Source organism: Oncorhynchus masou, chromosome 2 (genome assembly GCF_036934945.1).
Source record: "Oncorhynchus masou masou isolate Uvic2021 chromosome 2, UVic_Omas_1.1, whole genome shotgun sequence".
NCBI classification, from domain to species: domain Eukaryota; kingdom Metazoa; phylum Chordata; class Actinopteri; order Salmoniformes; family Salmonidae; genus Oncorhynchus; species Oncorhynchus masou.
Genome location: NC_088213.1, coordinates 1,892,354 through 1,907,272, shown reverse-complemented (window position 1 = coordinate 1,907,272; position 14,919 = coordinate 1,892,354). Strand labels below are relative to the sequence as shown.

General features: G+C 43.8%; 1 protein-coding gene and 2 long non-coding RNA genes across 3 annotated transcripts in view; 1 reads left to right on the top strand and 2 right to left on the bottom strand.

Annotated features, from left to right (window-relative positions):
• Positions 1-6,765, bottom strand: part of LOC135552122 (WD repeat-containing protein 93-like) — a 10,666-nt gene extending 3,901 nt beyond the window's left edge. The window contains exons 1-6 of the mRNA XM_064983548.1: positions 6,674-6,765; positions 6,069-6,333; positions 5,691-5,919; positions 4,892-4,956; positions 2,495-2,573; positions 645-794 (exon numbers count right to left, since the gene is read on the bottom strand). Of these exons, the coding sequence (XP_064839620.1) occupies positions 645-794; positions 2,495-2,573; positions 4,892-4,956; positions 5,691-5,919; positions 6,069-6,329 (784 nt within the window). The 5' untranslated portion in view covers positions 6,330-6,333; positions 6,674-6,765. The remainder of the gene's footprint in view (positions 1-644; positions 795-2,494; positions 2,574-4,891; positions 4,957-5,690; positions 5,920-6,068; positions 6,334-6,673) is intronic.
• A 131-nt stretch (positions 6,766-6,896) lies between these two features.
• Positions 6,897-9,611, top strand: LOC135553263 (uncharacterized). Its single transcript, XR_010457573.1, has 3 exons — positions 6,897-6,965; positions 8,159-8,261; positions 9,029-9,611. It is a non-coding gene; the product is annotated as an uncharacterized LOC135553263 (long non-coding RNA).
• On the bottom strand, positions 8,935-9,647 carry LOC135553257 (uncharacterized). Its single transcript, XR_010457572.1, has 3 exons — positions 9,578-9,647; positions 9,222-9,295; positions 8,935-9,024 (listed from the first exon to the last, which is right to left on the bottom strand). It is a non-coding gene; the product is annotated as an uncharacterized LOC135553257 (long non-coding RNA).
• Between the last annotated feature and the right edge of the window lie 5,272 nt (positions 9,648-14,919).

The window sequence follows — 14,919 nt, the reverse complement described above, 5'->3', positions numbered from 1 at the left end:
CCTCCTCCTCCTCTTCTCCCTGGACCTCCTCTTCCTGACCTCCTCCTCCCCCTCTCCTTGAACCCCCTCCACCTCCTCTTCCTGGACCACCACCTCCCTGGACCACCAACAACTGATGCTATATACTCGTTGTTGGGGTGGGATTGGTGTGGGGGGCAGTCATGGGGGAGGGGGTGGTCATGGGGGTGGTCATGGGGCCGGTCATGGGGGCGGTCATGGGGGGCCGTCGGTCATGGGGGGCCGTCGGTCATGGGATGGTCATGGGGCGGTCGGTAATGGGGAGGCGGTCATGGGGGTGGTCATGGGGGCGGTCCGTGGATGGATTTTGACCATTTATTTAGATTTCTCATGTCGGACTCATTGTCAGAAATAAAGTTGGGTCCAAATTGGATGTTAGGTAATATATTTATTGAATATTATATGAATCCTATAAATGAAAATAAAACCAATAAGCTTAATTTCTTAGAGATCAAATTATATTTAAACAAAATAATGATTCAGGAATGCTGAATTTATCTGTTTCTACAACAGAAACTATTTCAGATCGATCTGAGATGGTGGGGGTCATGTCTTGCTGAAATGACATGGAACGACCCTACCGTGATCTGTTAAAGTTTGGTACGACAGTATGTCATGGGAAGTACCTGTGTGAGGTTTAGGTGGTTTGATCTTCATCAGCATGGCGACAGGAGACAGTTTGCCTGTATCTCCTACTCCAGGTGCATGCTGGGACAGCTCTTTCAGCCAGGAGTCTTTAGGGAACCTGTACACCTCTAAACACTGACATCCATTACCTGGTGGGAAACATGAAAATAATGAGGATTGAATGAAATATTCTGGATGCATACTTAGGACTGGACTAAACAGATGGAAAGGCCTGCATACTGTACTTAGGACTGGACTAAACAGATGAAAAGGCCTGCATACTTAGGACTAGACTAAACAGATGAAAAGGCCTGCATACTTAGGACTGGACTAAACAGATGAAAAGGCCTGCATACTGTACTTAGGACTGGACTAAACAGATGGAAAGGCCTGCATACTGTACTTAGGACTGGACTAAACAGATGAAAAGGCCTGCATACTGTACTTAGGACTGGACTAAACAGATGGAAAGGCCTGCATACTTAGGACTAGACTAAACAGATGAAAATGGTCCTTTTGTTTTGCAATCCTCTCATTAGGAATCCTCTCCTTTCAGTTAGGTGGTCTGATTGAGCTGATCCGCCGGGCTCTCCCACACCAATCCCAGGCCATCACTTCCGTCACTCGTCAATCTTTTCAACTGTTGTAAAGCCAGGTGCCAGTACACTGTTGTGAAGCCAGGTGCCAGGACACTGTTGTGAAGCCAGGTGCCAGGACACTGTTGTGAAGCCAGGTGCCAGGACACTGTTGTGAAGTCTGGTGCCAGGACACTGTTGTGAAGCCAGGTGCCAGGACACTGTTGTGAAGCCAGGTGCCAGGACACTGTTGTGAAGCCAGGTGCCAGGACACTGTTGTGAAGCCAGGTGCCAGGACACTGTTGTGAAGCCAGGTGCCAGGACACTGTTGTGAAGCCAGGTGCCAGGACACTCTTGTGCCAGGACACTGTTGTGAAGTCTGGTGCCAGGACACTGTTGTGAAACCAGGTGCCAGGACACTGTTTTGAAGCCAGGTGCCAGGACACTGTTGTGAAGCCAGGTGCCAGGACACTGCTGTGAAGCCAGGTGCCAGGACACTGTTGTGAAGCCAGGTGCCAGGACACTCTTGTGCCAGGACACTGTTGTAAAGTCTGGTGCCAGGACACTGTTGTGAAACCAGGTGCCAGGACACTGTTTTGAAGCCAGGTGCCAGTACACTGTTGTGAAGCCAGGTGCCAGGACACTGCTGTGAAGCCAGGTGCCAGGACACTGTTGTGAAGCCAGGTGCCAGGACACTGTTTTGAAGCCAGGTGCCAGGACACTGTTGTGAAGCCAGGTGCCAGGACACTGTTTTGAAGCCAGGTGCCAGGATACTGTTGTGAAGCCAGGTGCCAGGACACTGTTGTGAAGCCAGGTGCCAGGACACTGTTGTGCCAAGACACTGTTGTGAAGACATGTGCCAGGACACTGTTGTGAAGCCAGGTGCCAGGACACTGTTGTGAAGCCAGGTGCCAGTACACTGTTGTGAAGCCAGGTGCCAGGACACTCTTGTGCCAGGACACTGTTGTGAAGCCAGGTGCCAGTACACTGTTGTGAAGCCAGGTGCCAGGACACTCTTGTGCCAGGACACTGTTGTGAAGCCAGGTGCCAGGACACTGTTGTGAAGCCAGGAGCCAAGACACTTGACATGTAACTAACCTCCACTAGAAACAATAGTGTTTATACTCATACCACAGATAATCAATAAATTACTGTGTTGTCTAATTGTTATAGTGAATCACTGACATTTTAAGTCAGTTTAATATTCAGGATTATGTATTCATCATTATGCAGATGAGATGTGACCATGATCTGTGTTGTGTAATAAACCTTACAGCTGATGGTAGCAGCTCCGTAGTCTCCTCCTCTGGACAGTTCAAACTTCACACAGACACTTCTCTGGTTGAGGTCATCCTGGTCACATTAAAAGGTTCATGATAAGATATAATATAACGATATGATATAATCTAATGATAACTGGGATGAAACCAACTAGACAAACTATGTCCATTGCCTTCCACCTCAGACTCTGCAATCACCCGCCATCACTGACAGGGACCTTGCTATCTGGAATTCTTGGGACATCCCCATTGAAGTTTACATTTACCCCATTTAGCAGACGTTCTCATCCAGAGCTGCTTACAGGCGTAGTTTGGGTCAATGATCTCTTTTCTTTCTTTAACTAGTCAGTTTGGGGGTTCCAACCAGCAACGTTTCAGTTACTGTCCCAACGCTCTGAACCTCTAGGCTACCTGCCACCCCCGTTTAAATGTAACATGGTTAGGGTTAGGTTAGGGTTAGGGTTTAGGGTAGGGACGTCCCAAGTTGGGCTGTTGTGATGACTATTACAGCCACACCGGCAGTCATGAGTCAGGACCACAGTCAAATTTCACATGACCGCTGAGTCACCTTAATCTCCTCCTACGCGCTCTGTACATGAATGGCGCTGATGCATTGGTAGTACCCAACTTGCTAATGACAGGACCTAAAGGCCTGGTACTCAGGGCTATATTGTCCCTCCAACAGGACCTAATGGCCTGGTACTCAGGGCTATATTGTCCCTCCATCAGGTCCTAATGGCCTGGTACTCAGGGCTATATTGTCCCTCCAACAGGACGATAATGGCCTGGTACTCAGGGCTCTATTGTCCCTCCAACAGGACGATAATGGCCTGGTACTCAGGGCTCTATTGTCCCTCCAACAGGACGATAAATGGCCTGGTACTCAAGGCTATATTGTCCCTCCAACAGGACCTAATGGCCTGGTACTCAGGGCTCTCTCGTCCCTCCATCAGGTCCTAATGGCCTGGTACTCAGGGCTATCTCGTCCCTCCATCAGGTCCTAACGGCCTGGTACTCAGGGCTATCTCGTCCCTCCATCAGGTCCTAACGGCCTGGTACTCAGGGCTCTATTATCCCAGTAATCACAGCATTTAAGATGCTGCATGGAGAACACCAATCTGCATATTAAACCTGATGCATACTCCTCGGCCTATACATGAGCCCAAGCTGATGTGTACTCCTCGGCCTATACATGAGCCCAAGCTGACGTGTACTCCTCGGGCCTATACATGAGCCCAAGCTGATGTGTACTCCTCGGCCTATACATGAGCCCAAGCTGACGTGTACTCCTCGGCCTATACATGAGCCCAAGCTGATGTGTACTCCTCGGCCTATACATGAGCCCAAGCTGATGTGTACTCCTCGGCCTATACATGAGCCCAAGCTGACGTGTACTCCTCGGCCTATACATGAGCCCAAGCTGATGTGTACTCCTCGGCCTATACATGAGCCCAAGCTGATGTGTACTCCCTATAACATGCCTATACATGAGCCCAAGCTGATGTGTACTCCTCGGCCTATACATGAGCCCAAGCTGATGCATACTGTTTCATTCATGACTCCTCGGCCTATACATGAGCCCAAGCTGACGTGTACTCCTCGGCCTATACATGAGCCCAAGCTGATGTGTACTCCTCGGCCTATACATGAGCCCAAGCTGATGTGTACTCCTCGGCCTATACATGAGCCCAAGCTGATGTGTACTCCTCGGCCTATACATGAGCCCAAGCTGATGTGTACTCCTCGGCCTATACATGAGCCCAAGCTGATGCATATTACATTTAAAAAATACATTTCCTTCATATCATAATGTTTCTTTACACCTGTCTAAAATAAATTATAGATGTATTGTGATGGTGTATATTACATGGATTTAGACTTTTCTTTAAAAATGTCCACATCAGTGGCTTGTATGCGTGGAGGCCTGGAGATGCTACATGTGTTTATGTTAATTAAAGGTTAATTACTGTAAGACCGGCAGTCATTTGCATGACAGTTACCGGCTGACAAAATGTAATGACTGCCACAGCCCTAGTCCCAAGGATTCCGGATAGCACTAACCTCACTCACAACTGTGAGCTACATACTCCTTCATCTAGCCTTGCTGGTGCTCAAAGTACCTTCTGAATGCTGCCCCTAATGGTCGGATGTTATAATGGAAAACTGACGAACTGAATTCCTAACAATAACATATTGTGATAAAAACAAAACTGAATCAAAATGGTCATTAAATAATTATGTATTTTTCACTTAACCCTTATTTGACAAGATCAGTTGACTGAGAACACACTCATTTCCAGCAACGACCTGGGGAACATTTACAGGGGAGAGGACAGAGGAGGGACAGAGGGAGGATGAATGAGCCAATGGAAAAATAAACACCAAACTTACTGTTTCATTCATGACTTTTATCAGGTGGCTGGTTTCTGAGTAATAAGCAAACAGTCTGGCAACACCTACAGTCAGATGAGGTGTAAGAGGAAGAAGTAGAGGAAGAGAGGAAGGAGGTGAGGAGTTGGAGGAAGAGGAGGTGGATGAGGGAGAGGAGGAGGATAAGGGAGAGGAGGAGGTGAGAAATTGGTAGAAGAGGAGGGAAGGGAGGTGGATGAGGGAGAGGAGGAGGTGAGTGAGGCGTTGGAGGAAGGGGAGGGAGAGGAGGAGGAGGTGGGTCAGGAGTTGGTAGAAGAGGAGGGAGAGGAGGTGGAGTGAGGAGATAGAAAGAACAACTAGAATAGTTTTGTTACCCATAGACATACGATATAATAGTGTAATTCTGTGGTGTTACCATAGAGATATGATATAATAATGTTCTGTTTAATTCTGTGGTGTTACCATAGACATATGATATAATAGTGTAATTCTGTGGTGTTATCCATAGACATATGATATAATAGTGTAATTCTGTGGTGTTATCCATAGACATATGATATAATAGTGTAATTCTGTGGTGTTATCCATAGACATATGATATAATAGTGTAATTCTGTGGTGTTACCCATAGACATATGATATAATAGTGTAATTCTGTGGTGTTATCCATAGACATATGATATAATAATTCTGTGATGATAATAATGTTCTGTTTAATTCTGTGGTGTTATCCATAGACATATAATATAATAGTGTAATTCTGTGGTGTTACCCATAGACATATGATATAATAGTGTTCTGTTTAATTCTGTGGTGTTACCCATATCATCCAGGGATGCCAGCAGGTAGGCCATCTCCCCCAGACAGGTGATGTGAAGAGAGGTGATCTCTACCTGGTCCTCCTGCCACACTGGCACACAGTAGGGAGAGGAAGAGGAGGAGGTGGTGATACCCTGGGGCAGAGCCATAACAGACAGGCCGTGGGGGTGACCCAGGAAGATGTACCTGCCATCCTCAGAGCAGGCCACGCAGTTGGTCCTCACAGGGAGCTGGGAACAAACACAGGATATGTGTTGGACAATCATGTGGTGAACACAATTAGACTGGGTTTTATGCATCAAGTTTCATCATGTCAATAACATAACAGAAGTTTTATGAGGCTAAAAGAAGATAAATGAGAAAATATATGGGTTTGTACCTTTACGTCCCCTGAGACCTGCATAATGGGTATAGTTTTAATAGCTTGCTCTGTGACCCTGACAGTTTCTCTCTGTGAGATGAAGTCCCATGCCCTGTCTACAAGTCTGTCCAGGACCTTGTCTATCATTCTGAATGGCTGGGGGAGCTGGTCCTGGAGTTGATCAGGGTCACTCAGGAACAACTCCTCCTCGTCATCACCGTGGCCGCTGTCGGGGGGCTCGGGGATATCTGCAGGCCCTTTTCTGATGTATACCGGCATCCTGCTGAGAAAGCGGATATGTCGTAATGTTATCAATACCTGGGAAGGTTAAATACTGATGTCATCATACCCCTTTTGATCGATCAACCAATCAAGAGTGTTCTGCGTTAACACTGATTGAAAAGTTTTCTTGCCCGAGTTGCTAGCTAGTGTCGTTTGTCTCCTTATTAGCTAACGTTACGTTAGCATCAGTGGCATTGGAAACAAACATTGTGAAGCTTTGCACACAGACTTTTCTCAAAATTATTCTGCCAAGAGACACAGAAGTACTTGCTAGTTAATATACTGTCGGCACAAAAGAAAATCACATTTGGCTTCATTGTTCACTTTGAAGTTACTATTACCTTTCACGTCAGAAATTGGCTAACCAAAGCCCGTCCTCAACATATGATCCTTGCTAATTTGGATCTTTGGGACATCCCAAGTTGAAGTTGAAAAGGATCCCGTAAAGCACTGACCTTGCAACACATTTCCTTCCGGTGAGTTGTGTAGCGTCGTCATGACAACAACGCCTCCCTTAACTCTGCTGCGTGGAACCAACCGTCATGCGCTCAAGCGAACTGGCTACCGAGAGAGATTACTGGCTACCGAGAGAGATTACTGGCTACCGAGAGAGATTACTGGCTACCGAGAGAGGTAACTGGCTACCGAGAGAGTTAACTGGCTACCGAGAGAGATAACTGGCTACCGTGAGACAACTGTTCACTGACCATTTTACTCGCCCTAGCAGAGCTGGTTAGGCTGGTTTCATGTTATCCAGAGCGTTGGTGACTGCAACTGTGATGCTGGCAACAATTTATGTTTTGCCAACGTTTACTGACACCGAACATATTCAAAAGGTGTTGAGAGACCGAGGTAAAGACAGTTTCAGGTTGGATATTCGCATGTAGTTTTCCTTACGTCCACCAACAGCAGTTAGGGACCGTCAACATAGTGACAAATCACACAGCTCTTTAACCATTACTCCTAACACTTTCCAAACTGGTTGTAAACTAACCCGATGGCATAGACACACATTGCACACCTTTGAGTTTGACCATTTTCATCTCACAGGGGTTTACATGCATTTTTCAAAATGTAACATTTCATTAGCTCCTTGGTCATGTGACCTAATGTCCACTGACTACCCTTCTATTTTGCACACTCTTGTTTGTGTACTGTAAAATCACGCGGTGTAACATACATTTTTCATAGTTTCAAATTTGCAAAAGCCCTTGGTCATGTCAATTGCACACCTAAGAAGCATGCAGTGGATATGCACCAATATTGCATAACCTCTAGTCATGTATCTTCTATATTGTTGTAACGTAAACACGTACATCGCCTTGGTCCGTACAATTGCCCTTATTTTAGCGCACCAAAAACGTAATACTTCCAGATCAACTGTAATGTCAATACCATTGTAAAGCACAATTTCTCCCCTTTCCAACAAAATCAATCACTTGACCTAAACTCTGCCCATTTCTGCATAATTCAAGCAGGCAATGAGCCCCGTCGGGTCTTTTTAAAAATGGCGGGTGGGTAATTGAAACTAATGCGTGATAGTGAGAAGGACAGATGTTGTGTGGGAAAATAGCTTTTTTCACTAAATCTGTCCAATTTATCACCTTATCGCCTCTAAAATGTAAATAAAACACTTTAAAGAGTTTATATAATGTGTCATTACATACCTATTTGAACGTTTGTGTCGAATTCTAATCGGGTTTTTAGGGCAGTGCCAAAGTGAGCTTAGAAGTAAACAGCGGCTTTGAGAATGATGATCGCATGCAATTATGAAGCAAAAAATGACTAGGTATCCCCCCCTTACTGTCCATTTCTTGTTTTTAAAGGATGATAGAAGTGCTACACCTGGTGGAGAGAGATTGTAAGACAGAAATAGTAGCTTTATGCGTGCTGTACGTTACGACATGACACGTCAAGATGTAACGGAAGGTCAGTTTTTAAAACTTTTCTCCAATACTATAGAGCCATTACCATGTCGATCAACGCTTGAATATAAACCTAGTTCACACCCCCGATTTTGAAGTCAACACAGTCGCTACAGTCCCATTCGTTTTCTTTGTAGCCTCGTTTGAATATCACGGTTACGCACATTTGTATGGAATGGGGTGAGTTTACGTTACATTAATATTAGTTTGAAAATTAGGGGGTTCAGTCCAGTGTTGTGTTTACCCTTTTCTTTAATATTTATCTACAATAATTGGTAGTTCTAAGTACTTATTTTCCCAGTTATAATTTATTTTTCCACAGTATTTAACAGTGGTACACAATAGGACAGAGACAGATAATATCTCCTTTCGTCGTTATATCAACCATAAAGGAAAAGGGCAAAGTACGAGAGTCATGCTAATAATTGTCCAAAGCAGGGATGGAGAGTGAGCTGGTGAGGGAGGCTGGTTAATACATATACTGAACATGTAACCACAGTAATGGGGGCCAGGAAATCAATGAATAAAAATGGAATATTGACAAATTAAACAGAAATCGTAGACCTTTAATGTTTTCCAACATGTCAACAGACACTTAACTTCAATTAAGCATGAAACATTTCACAATGTTAACTTTCTCTTTATCCCTGGTTGATGTACATTTCAGAGCCTCTTCAGTGTGGATGGGGTATAGCATAGTTTTCAACAACAAAGACTGCACTTCCAGTTTGTGTTCTTTACTCTGTTGAACTCTTTTGTCTTCATTCCTAGTTACAGCACATGGAACCACCGTTGGCAGCCAAACATCCAATCAAAGCAAAGCAGAACACGTTATAAATCATATCAAATATTAATGCAGTATGACCAATGACAAATTAGCCATCCATTGTGTTATATCGTGAATTGTCTGACATGCCGTTACTGTTGTCAAAAGATTATAAACATGTTAAATAAAGTTACTAACCCAGTCAGTCTTTGGGCCACATCCAGGTTCTTTATCAGTGGCCCACATGAAGCAGTTGTTGGCTTTGTTGAACCCTGAAATCATAGGCATGAACTGAACATATGGCTGTCCCAACTACATAAAAATAAAGAATTGACATTTACTTTGTCATTATATACCAGACATTTTTAGTATATCCTCAGCCATTTCTTTTCGCAGTTGCTCCATGTGTTTTTGAAGGTTCCATATCATTTTGGGATGTTGGGGAAGTTCTGTGCAACTTCCTTGGACATCTACACCAACAAATAAAATAGAGTTTTTGACCTAATTGTCACATAACAGCTAACCACTCATTATTGAAAATCTAACTATCAAACCTGCATTACAAAGACCCCACAGCTGAATGTGTCCTGATACACTTTATGTCCGCCCAGTCGTCTTTTCCATAGCAGGATCTTCTCATTTTGAAGTTTCTCTTTTTCTGTAAAAATAATGGAATTATGATTAGTTATAGGCAAATAAATACACAAGCCAAATGTGTATGCTGTTTTCCTTATCACTATATTCTAGTAGTAATTTATTAGTAGAGGTAATTTCCTTTATGCCCCATTCTACACACAGCCTAAATTGTAGGCACTGAACCATTTACAGGACAATAATAAAAGTAGCATATAGGATCCAACCCTCACAGAGTGAATAAACGTAGAGCGTTTGTAGACTTTAAGAACAAAAATATGAAGTGACATCAGTACGTGCTTAAAGAAAGAAAATCATATCACAAAGATCACAGATGACAGTGCCCACCCAACTCACGGCCTGACCAACTAAAACAAAGAAATAACACAAGAACTAGGGTCAGAACGTGACAAGTTGAGTAATATTCCATGTACCAACACTACATGTAGGACGGACATAAGACATTCCCACATACAGTATTTATTTTTCACCTTTATTTAACCATGTCCTAATTTACAACTGCGACCTGGCCAAGATAAAGCAAAGCAGTGTGACACAAACAATAACACAGAGTTACACATAGAATAAACAAACGTACAGTCAATAACACAATACAAAAGTCTATATACAGTGTGTGCAAATGAAGTAAGATTAGGGAGGTAAGGCAATACATAGGCAGTAGTGGCGAAATAATTACAATTTCACAAATAAACACTGGGGTGAGATGTGCAGAAGATGAATGTGCAAGTAGAGATACAAATGGTGCAAAGGAGCAAAAGAATATATAATAAATACAATATGGGGATGAGGTAGTTGGATGGGCTATTTACAGATGGGTTACAGTGGTGCAAAAAAGTATTTAGTTAGCCACCAATTGTGCAAGTTCTCCCACTTAAAAAGATGAGAGAGGCCTGTAATTTTCATCATAGGTACACTTCAACTATGACAGACAAAATGAGGGAAAAAATCCAGAAAATCACATTGTAGAATTTTTTATGAATTTATTTGCAAAATATGGTGGAAAATAAGTATTTGGTCACCTACAAACAAGCAAGATTTCTGTCTCTCACAGACCTGTAACTTCTTCTTTAAGAGGCTCCTCTGTCCTCCACTCGTTACCTGTATTAATGGCACCTGTTTGAACTTGTTATCAGTATAAAAGACACCTGTCCACAACCTCAAACAGTCACACTCCAAACTCCACTATGGCCAAGACCAAAGAGCTGTCAAAGGAAACCAGAAACAAAATTGTAGACCTGCACCAGGCTGGGAAGACTGAAACTGCAATAGGTAAGCAGCTTGGTTTGAAGAAATCAACTGTGGGAGCAATTATTAGGAAAATGAAGACATACAAGACCACTGATAATCTCCCTCGATCTGGGGCTCCACGCAAGATCTCACCCCGTGGGGTCAAAATGATCACAAAAACGGTGAGCAAAAATCCTAGAACCACACGGGGGGACCTAGTGAATGACCTGCAGAGAGCTGGGACCAAAGTAACAAAGCCTACCATCAGTAACACACTACGCCGCCACGGACTCCTGCAGTGCCAGACGTGTCCCGCTGCTTAAGCCAGTACATGTCCAGGCCCGTCTGAAGTTTGCTAGAGAGCATTTGGATGATCCAGAAAAAGATTGGGAGAATGTCATATGGTCAGATGAAACCAAAATATAACTTTTTGGTAAAAACTCAACTCGTCGTGTTTGGAGGACAAAGAATGCTGAGTTGCATCCAAAGAACACCATACCTACTGTGAAGCATGGGGTGGAAACATCATGCTTTGGGGCTGTTTTTTTGCAAAGGGACCAGAACGACTGATCCGTGTAAAGGAAAGAATGAATGGGGCCATGTATCGTGAGATTTTGAGTGAAAACCTCCATACCAGGCGGTGATGCAACCAGTCAGGATGCTCTCGATTGTGCAGCTGTAGAACCTTTTGAGGATCTGAGGACCCATGCCAAATCTTTTCAGTTTCCTGAGGGGAAATAGGTTTTGTTGTGCCCTCTTCATGACTGTCTTGGTGTGCTTGGACCATGTTAGTTTGTTGGTGATATGGACACCAAGGAACTTGAAGCTCTCAACCTGCTTCGCTACAGCTCTGTCGATGAGAATGGGGGTGTGCTCGGTCCTCTTTTTCCTGTAGTCCACAATCATCTCCTTTTTCTTGATCACGTTGAGGGAGAGGTTGTTGTCCTGGCACCACATGGCCAGGTCTCTGACCTCCTCCCTATAGTCTCGTCGTTGTCGGTGATCAGGCCTATCACTGTTGTCATCTGCAAACTTAATGGTGTTGGAGTCATGCCTGGCCGTGCAGTCATGAGTGAACAGGGAGTACAGGAGGGGACTGAGCACGCACCGCTGAGAGACCCCTGTGTTGAGGAGCAGCGTGGCGGATGTGTTGTTACCTACCCTTACCACCTGGGGACGGCCCGTCAGGAAGTCCAGGATTCAGTTGCAGAGGGAGGTGTTTAGTCCCAGGGTCCTTAGCTCAGTGATGAGCTTTGACGGCACTATGGTGTTGAACGCTGAGCTGTAGTCAATGAATAGCATTCTCATGCAGATGTTCCTTTTGTCCATGTGGGAAAGGGCAGCGTGGAGTGCAATAGAGATGGCATCATCTGTGGATCTGTTATGGTGGTATGCAAATTGGAGTGGGTCTAGGATTTCTGGGATGATGGTGTTGATGTGAGCCATGACCAGCCTTTCAATGCACTTCATCGCTACAGACGTGAGTGCTACAGGTCGGTAGTCATTTAGGCAGGTTACCTTAGTCCCTGTGCCCAAGAACACTAGGGTGGTCTGCTTAAAACATGTTGGTATTACAGACTCGGACAGGGACAGGTTGAAAATGTCAGTGAAGACACTTGCCAGTTGGTCAGGACATGCTTCTCAGTGCTAGAGGCGTCACTACAGACCAACACTCTGCGTTGTGTAATTTTAATTAGGACGCTGCCACAACTGAAGGTCTGCTTGTTGAATTATTTTTATTTGCCCTGCACACAAAGAGACAACACACATTATGTTAACCCTTGGCGCAGTCCTAGCTCTCAGGCACCTTGCTAGCTGGAGGTCAGGCAAAAGAGAACGCCAAAAGGAAATAACAGGTGCTGCGTGCACACTTTCAATGCACGACAGCACACCATACAATACAAGCAAAATGATACAGAACATAATTCAGACAATATAAAGACATACCTGCACACGAAGAGACAACACATAATTTAGACAACATAAAGACATACCTGCACACGAAGAGACAGAACATAATTCAGACAACATAAAGACATACCTGCACACGAAGAGACAACACATAATTTAGACAACATAAAGACATACCTGCACACGAAGAGACAGAACATGATTCAGACAATATAAAGACATACCTGCACACGAAGAGACAACACATAATTTAGACAACATAAAGACATACCTGCACACGAAGAGACAGAACATAATTCAGACAATATAAAGACATACCTGCACACGAAGAGACAGAACATAATTCAGACAACATAAAGACATACCTGCACACGAAGAGACAGAACATGATTCAGACAATATAAAGACATACCTGCACACGAAGAGACAACACACATTATGTTAACCCTTGGCGCAGTCATAGCTCTCAGGCACCTGCGCCAGCACATGGACACTCACTCAAACACTGTTCCAAGTACTCTAGTTAGGGAGCTTTGTGAAACTTGTTAACATAAATCTTTATATTATCCACATTGTAACAAACTTATGCTAGCATAACAGTACACTGTGTAACATTATGACGGTTTTATATTGAACAATTTCGGAGCCAAGGACAACATACCTTGCAAGCCGAAGGTCAGGCAAAAGAGAACAATAAGGGGGTATGGGAATACAGATAACCCGCGATGGGCCAAACCAAAATATACAAAACTTTTACAATCACATGTATGTACGATATTGATATGAAAAGTGTTTGTACACCAAAGAAAAACATTAGCTGTGCAGCTTTAATTAAATTAAAAAATACACTGAATTACTATTATTATTATCAAATTATTAACATTCCCTCTTGACCTGGCCTATTTGAACTGGTCCTTGTGTGCAACTTGGTGCATAATCTAGGGGAACAACATCACACTGCTACATATGTATATAGGGCAGCAGCCTCTAAGGTGCAGGGTTGAGTAACCGGGTGGTAGCCGGCTAGTGATGGCTATTTAACAGTGTGATGGCCTTGACATAGAAGCTGTTTTTCAGTCTATTGGTGCCAGCTTTGATGCACCTGTACTGACCTAGACTTCTGGATAGTAGCGGGGTGAACAGGCCATGGCTTGGGTGGTTGGTGTCCTTGATTATGTTTTTAGCCTTCCTGTGGGGCGGCCCGTCAGAAAGTCCAGGATCCAGTAGCACAGGGTGGGGCTCAGACCAAGAGCCCGAGCTTAATGATGAGCTTGGAGGTTACTATGGTTTTGAAGGCTAAGTGTTACTCAATGAACAGCATTCTTACAGAGGTATTCTCTTTTCCAGGTGGAATTGGGCAGTTTGCAGTGCGATGTCGATTGCATTGTCTGTGGATCTATTTAGGAGGTAACAGATGCAAGCAGTAGAATCCGATTTTAAAAAACATATACAAATACACCATATGGAACAGCGGGGACTGTGAAGAGACACACACACACAGGTACAGAGTAGCTGTTGCCTTGGCAATGGGGATCCCTAATAAATACAAATACAAATGTAGAAAATCAATACTTGGACACAGTCAAATTGTATTTGTCACATGGGCCGAATACAACAGGTGTTGTACCGTGAAATGTTTACTTTACAAGCTTTTAACCAACAATTCAGTTCAATAAATATATTTACTAAATAATATTTACAAAATAAAATAAAATATAAAATAAAATAAAAAGTAACACAAAAAAATAACAATACCAAGGCTATATACAGGGGGTACCGATACCCAGTTGGGGGTACAGGTTAGTCGAGGTAATTTGTACATGTTGGTAGGGGTAAAGTGACTGCATAGATAAGAAACAGTGAGTAGCAGCAGTGTAAAAACAGGGGGGCAGGCAATGTAAATAGTCTGGGTAATCTCGTAAAGTTTAATATAGTCAGGAATGGATGGACTACTTAAATTTAAGATGTGATAGAGATGAAAGGGAGAGCAGAGAGCTAGAAAAATGGACTGAGAAATAGGCAGAGAGAAAGAGAGGCAGAGCGAGAGAGCTTGGGGGTGGTATTTTGGTGCAGGTTATCCAGCTGCACTAAGAGAGGTGGCTAC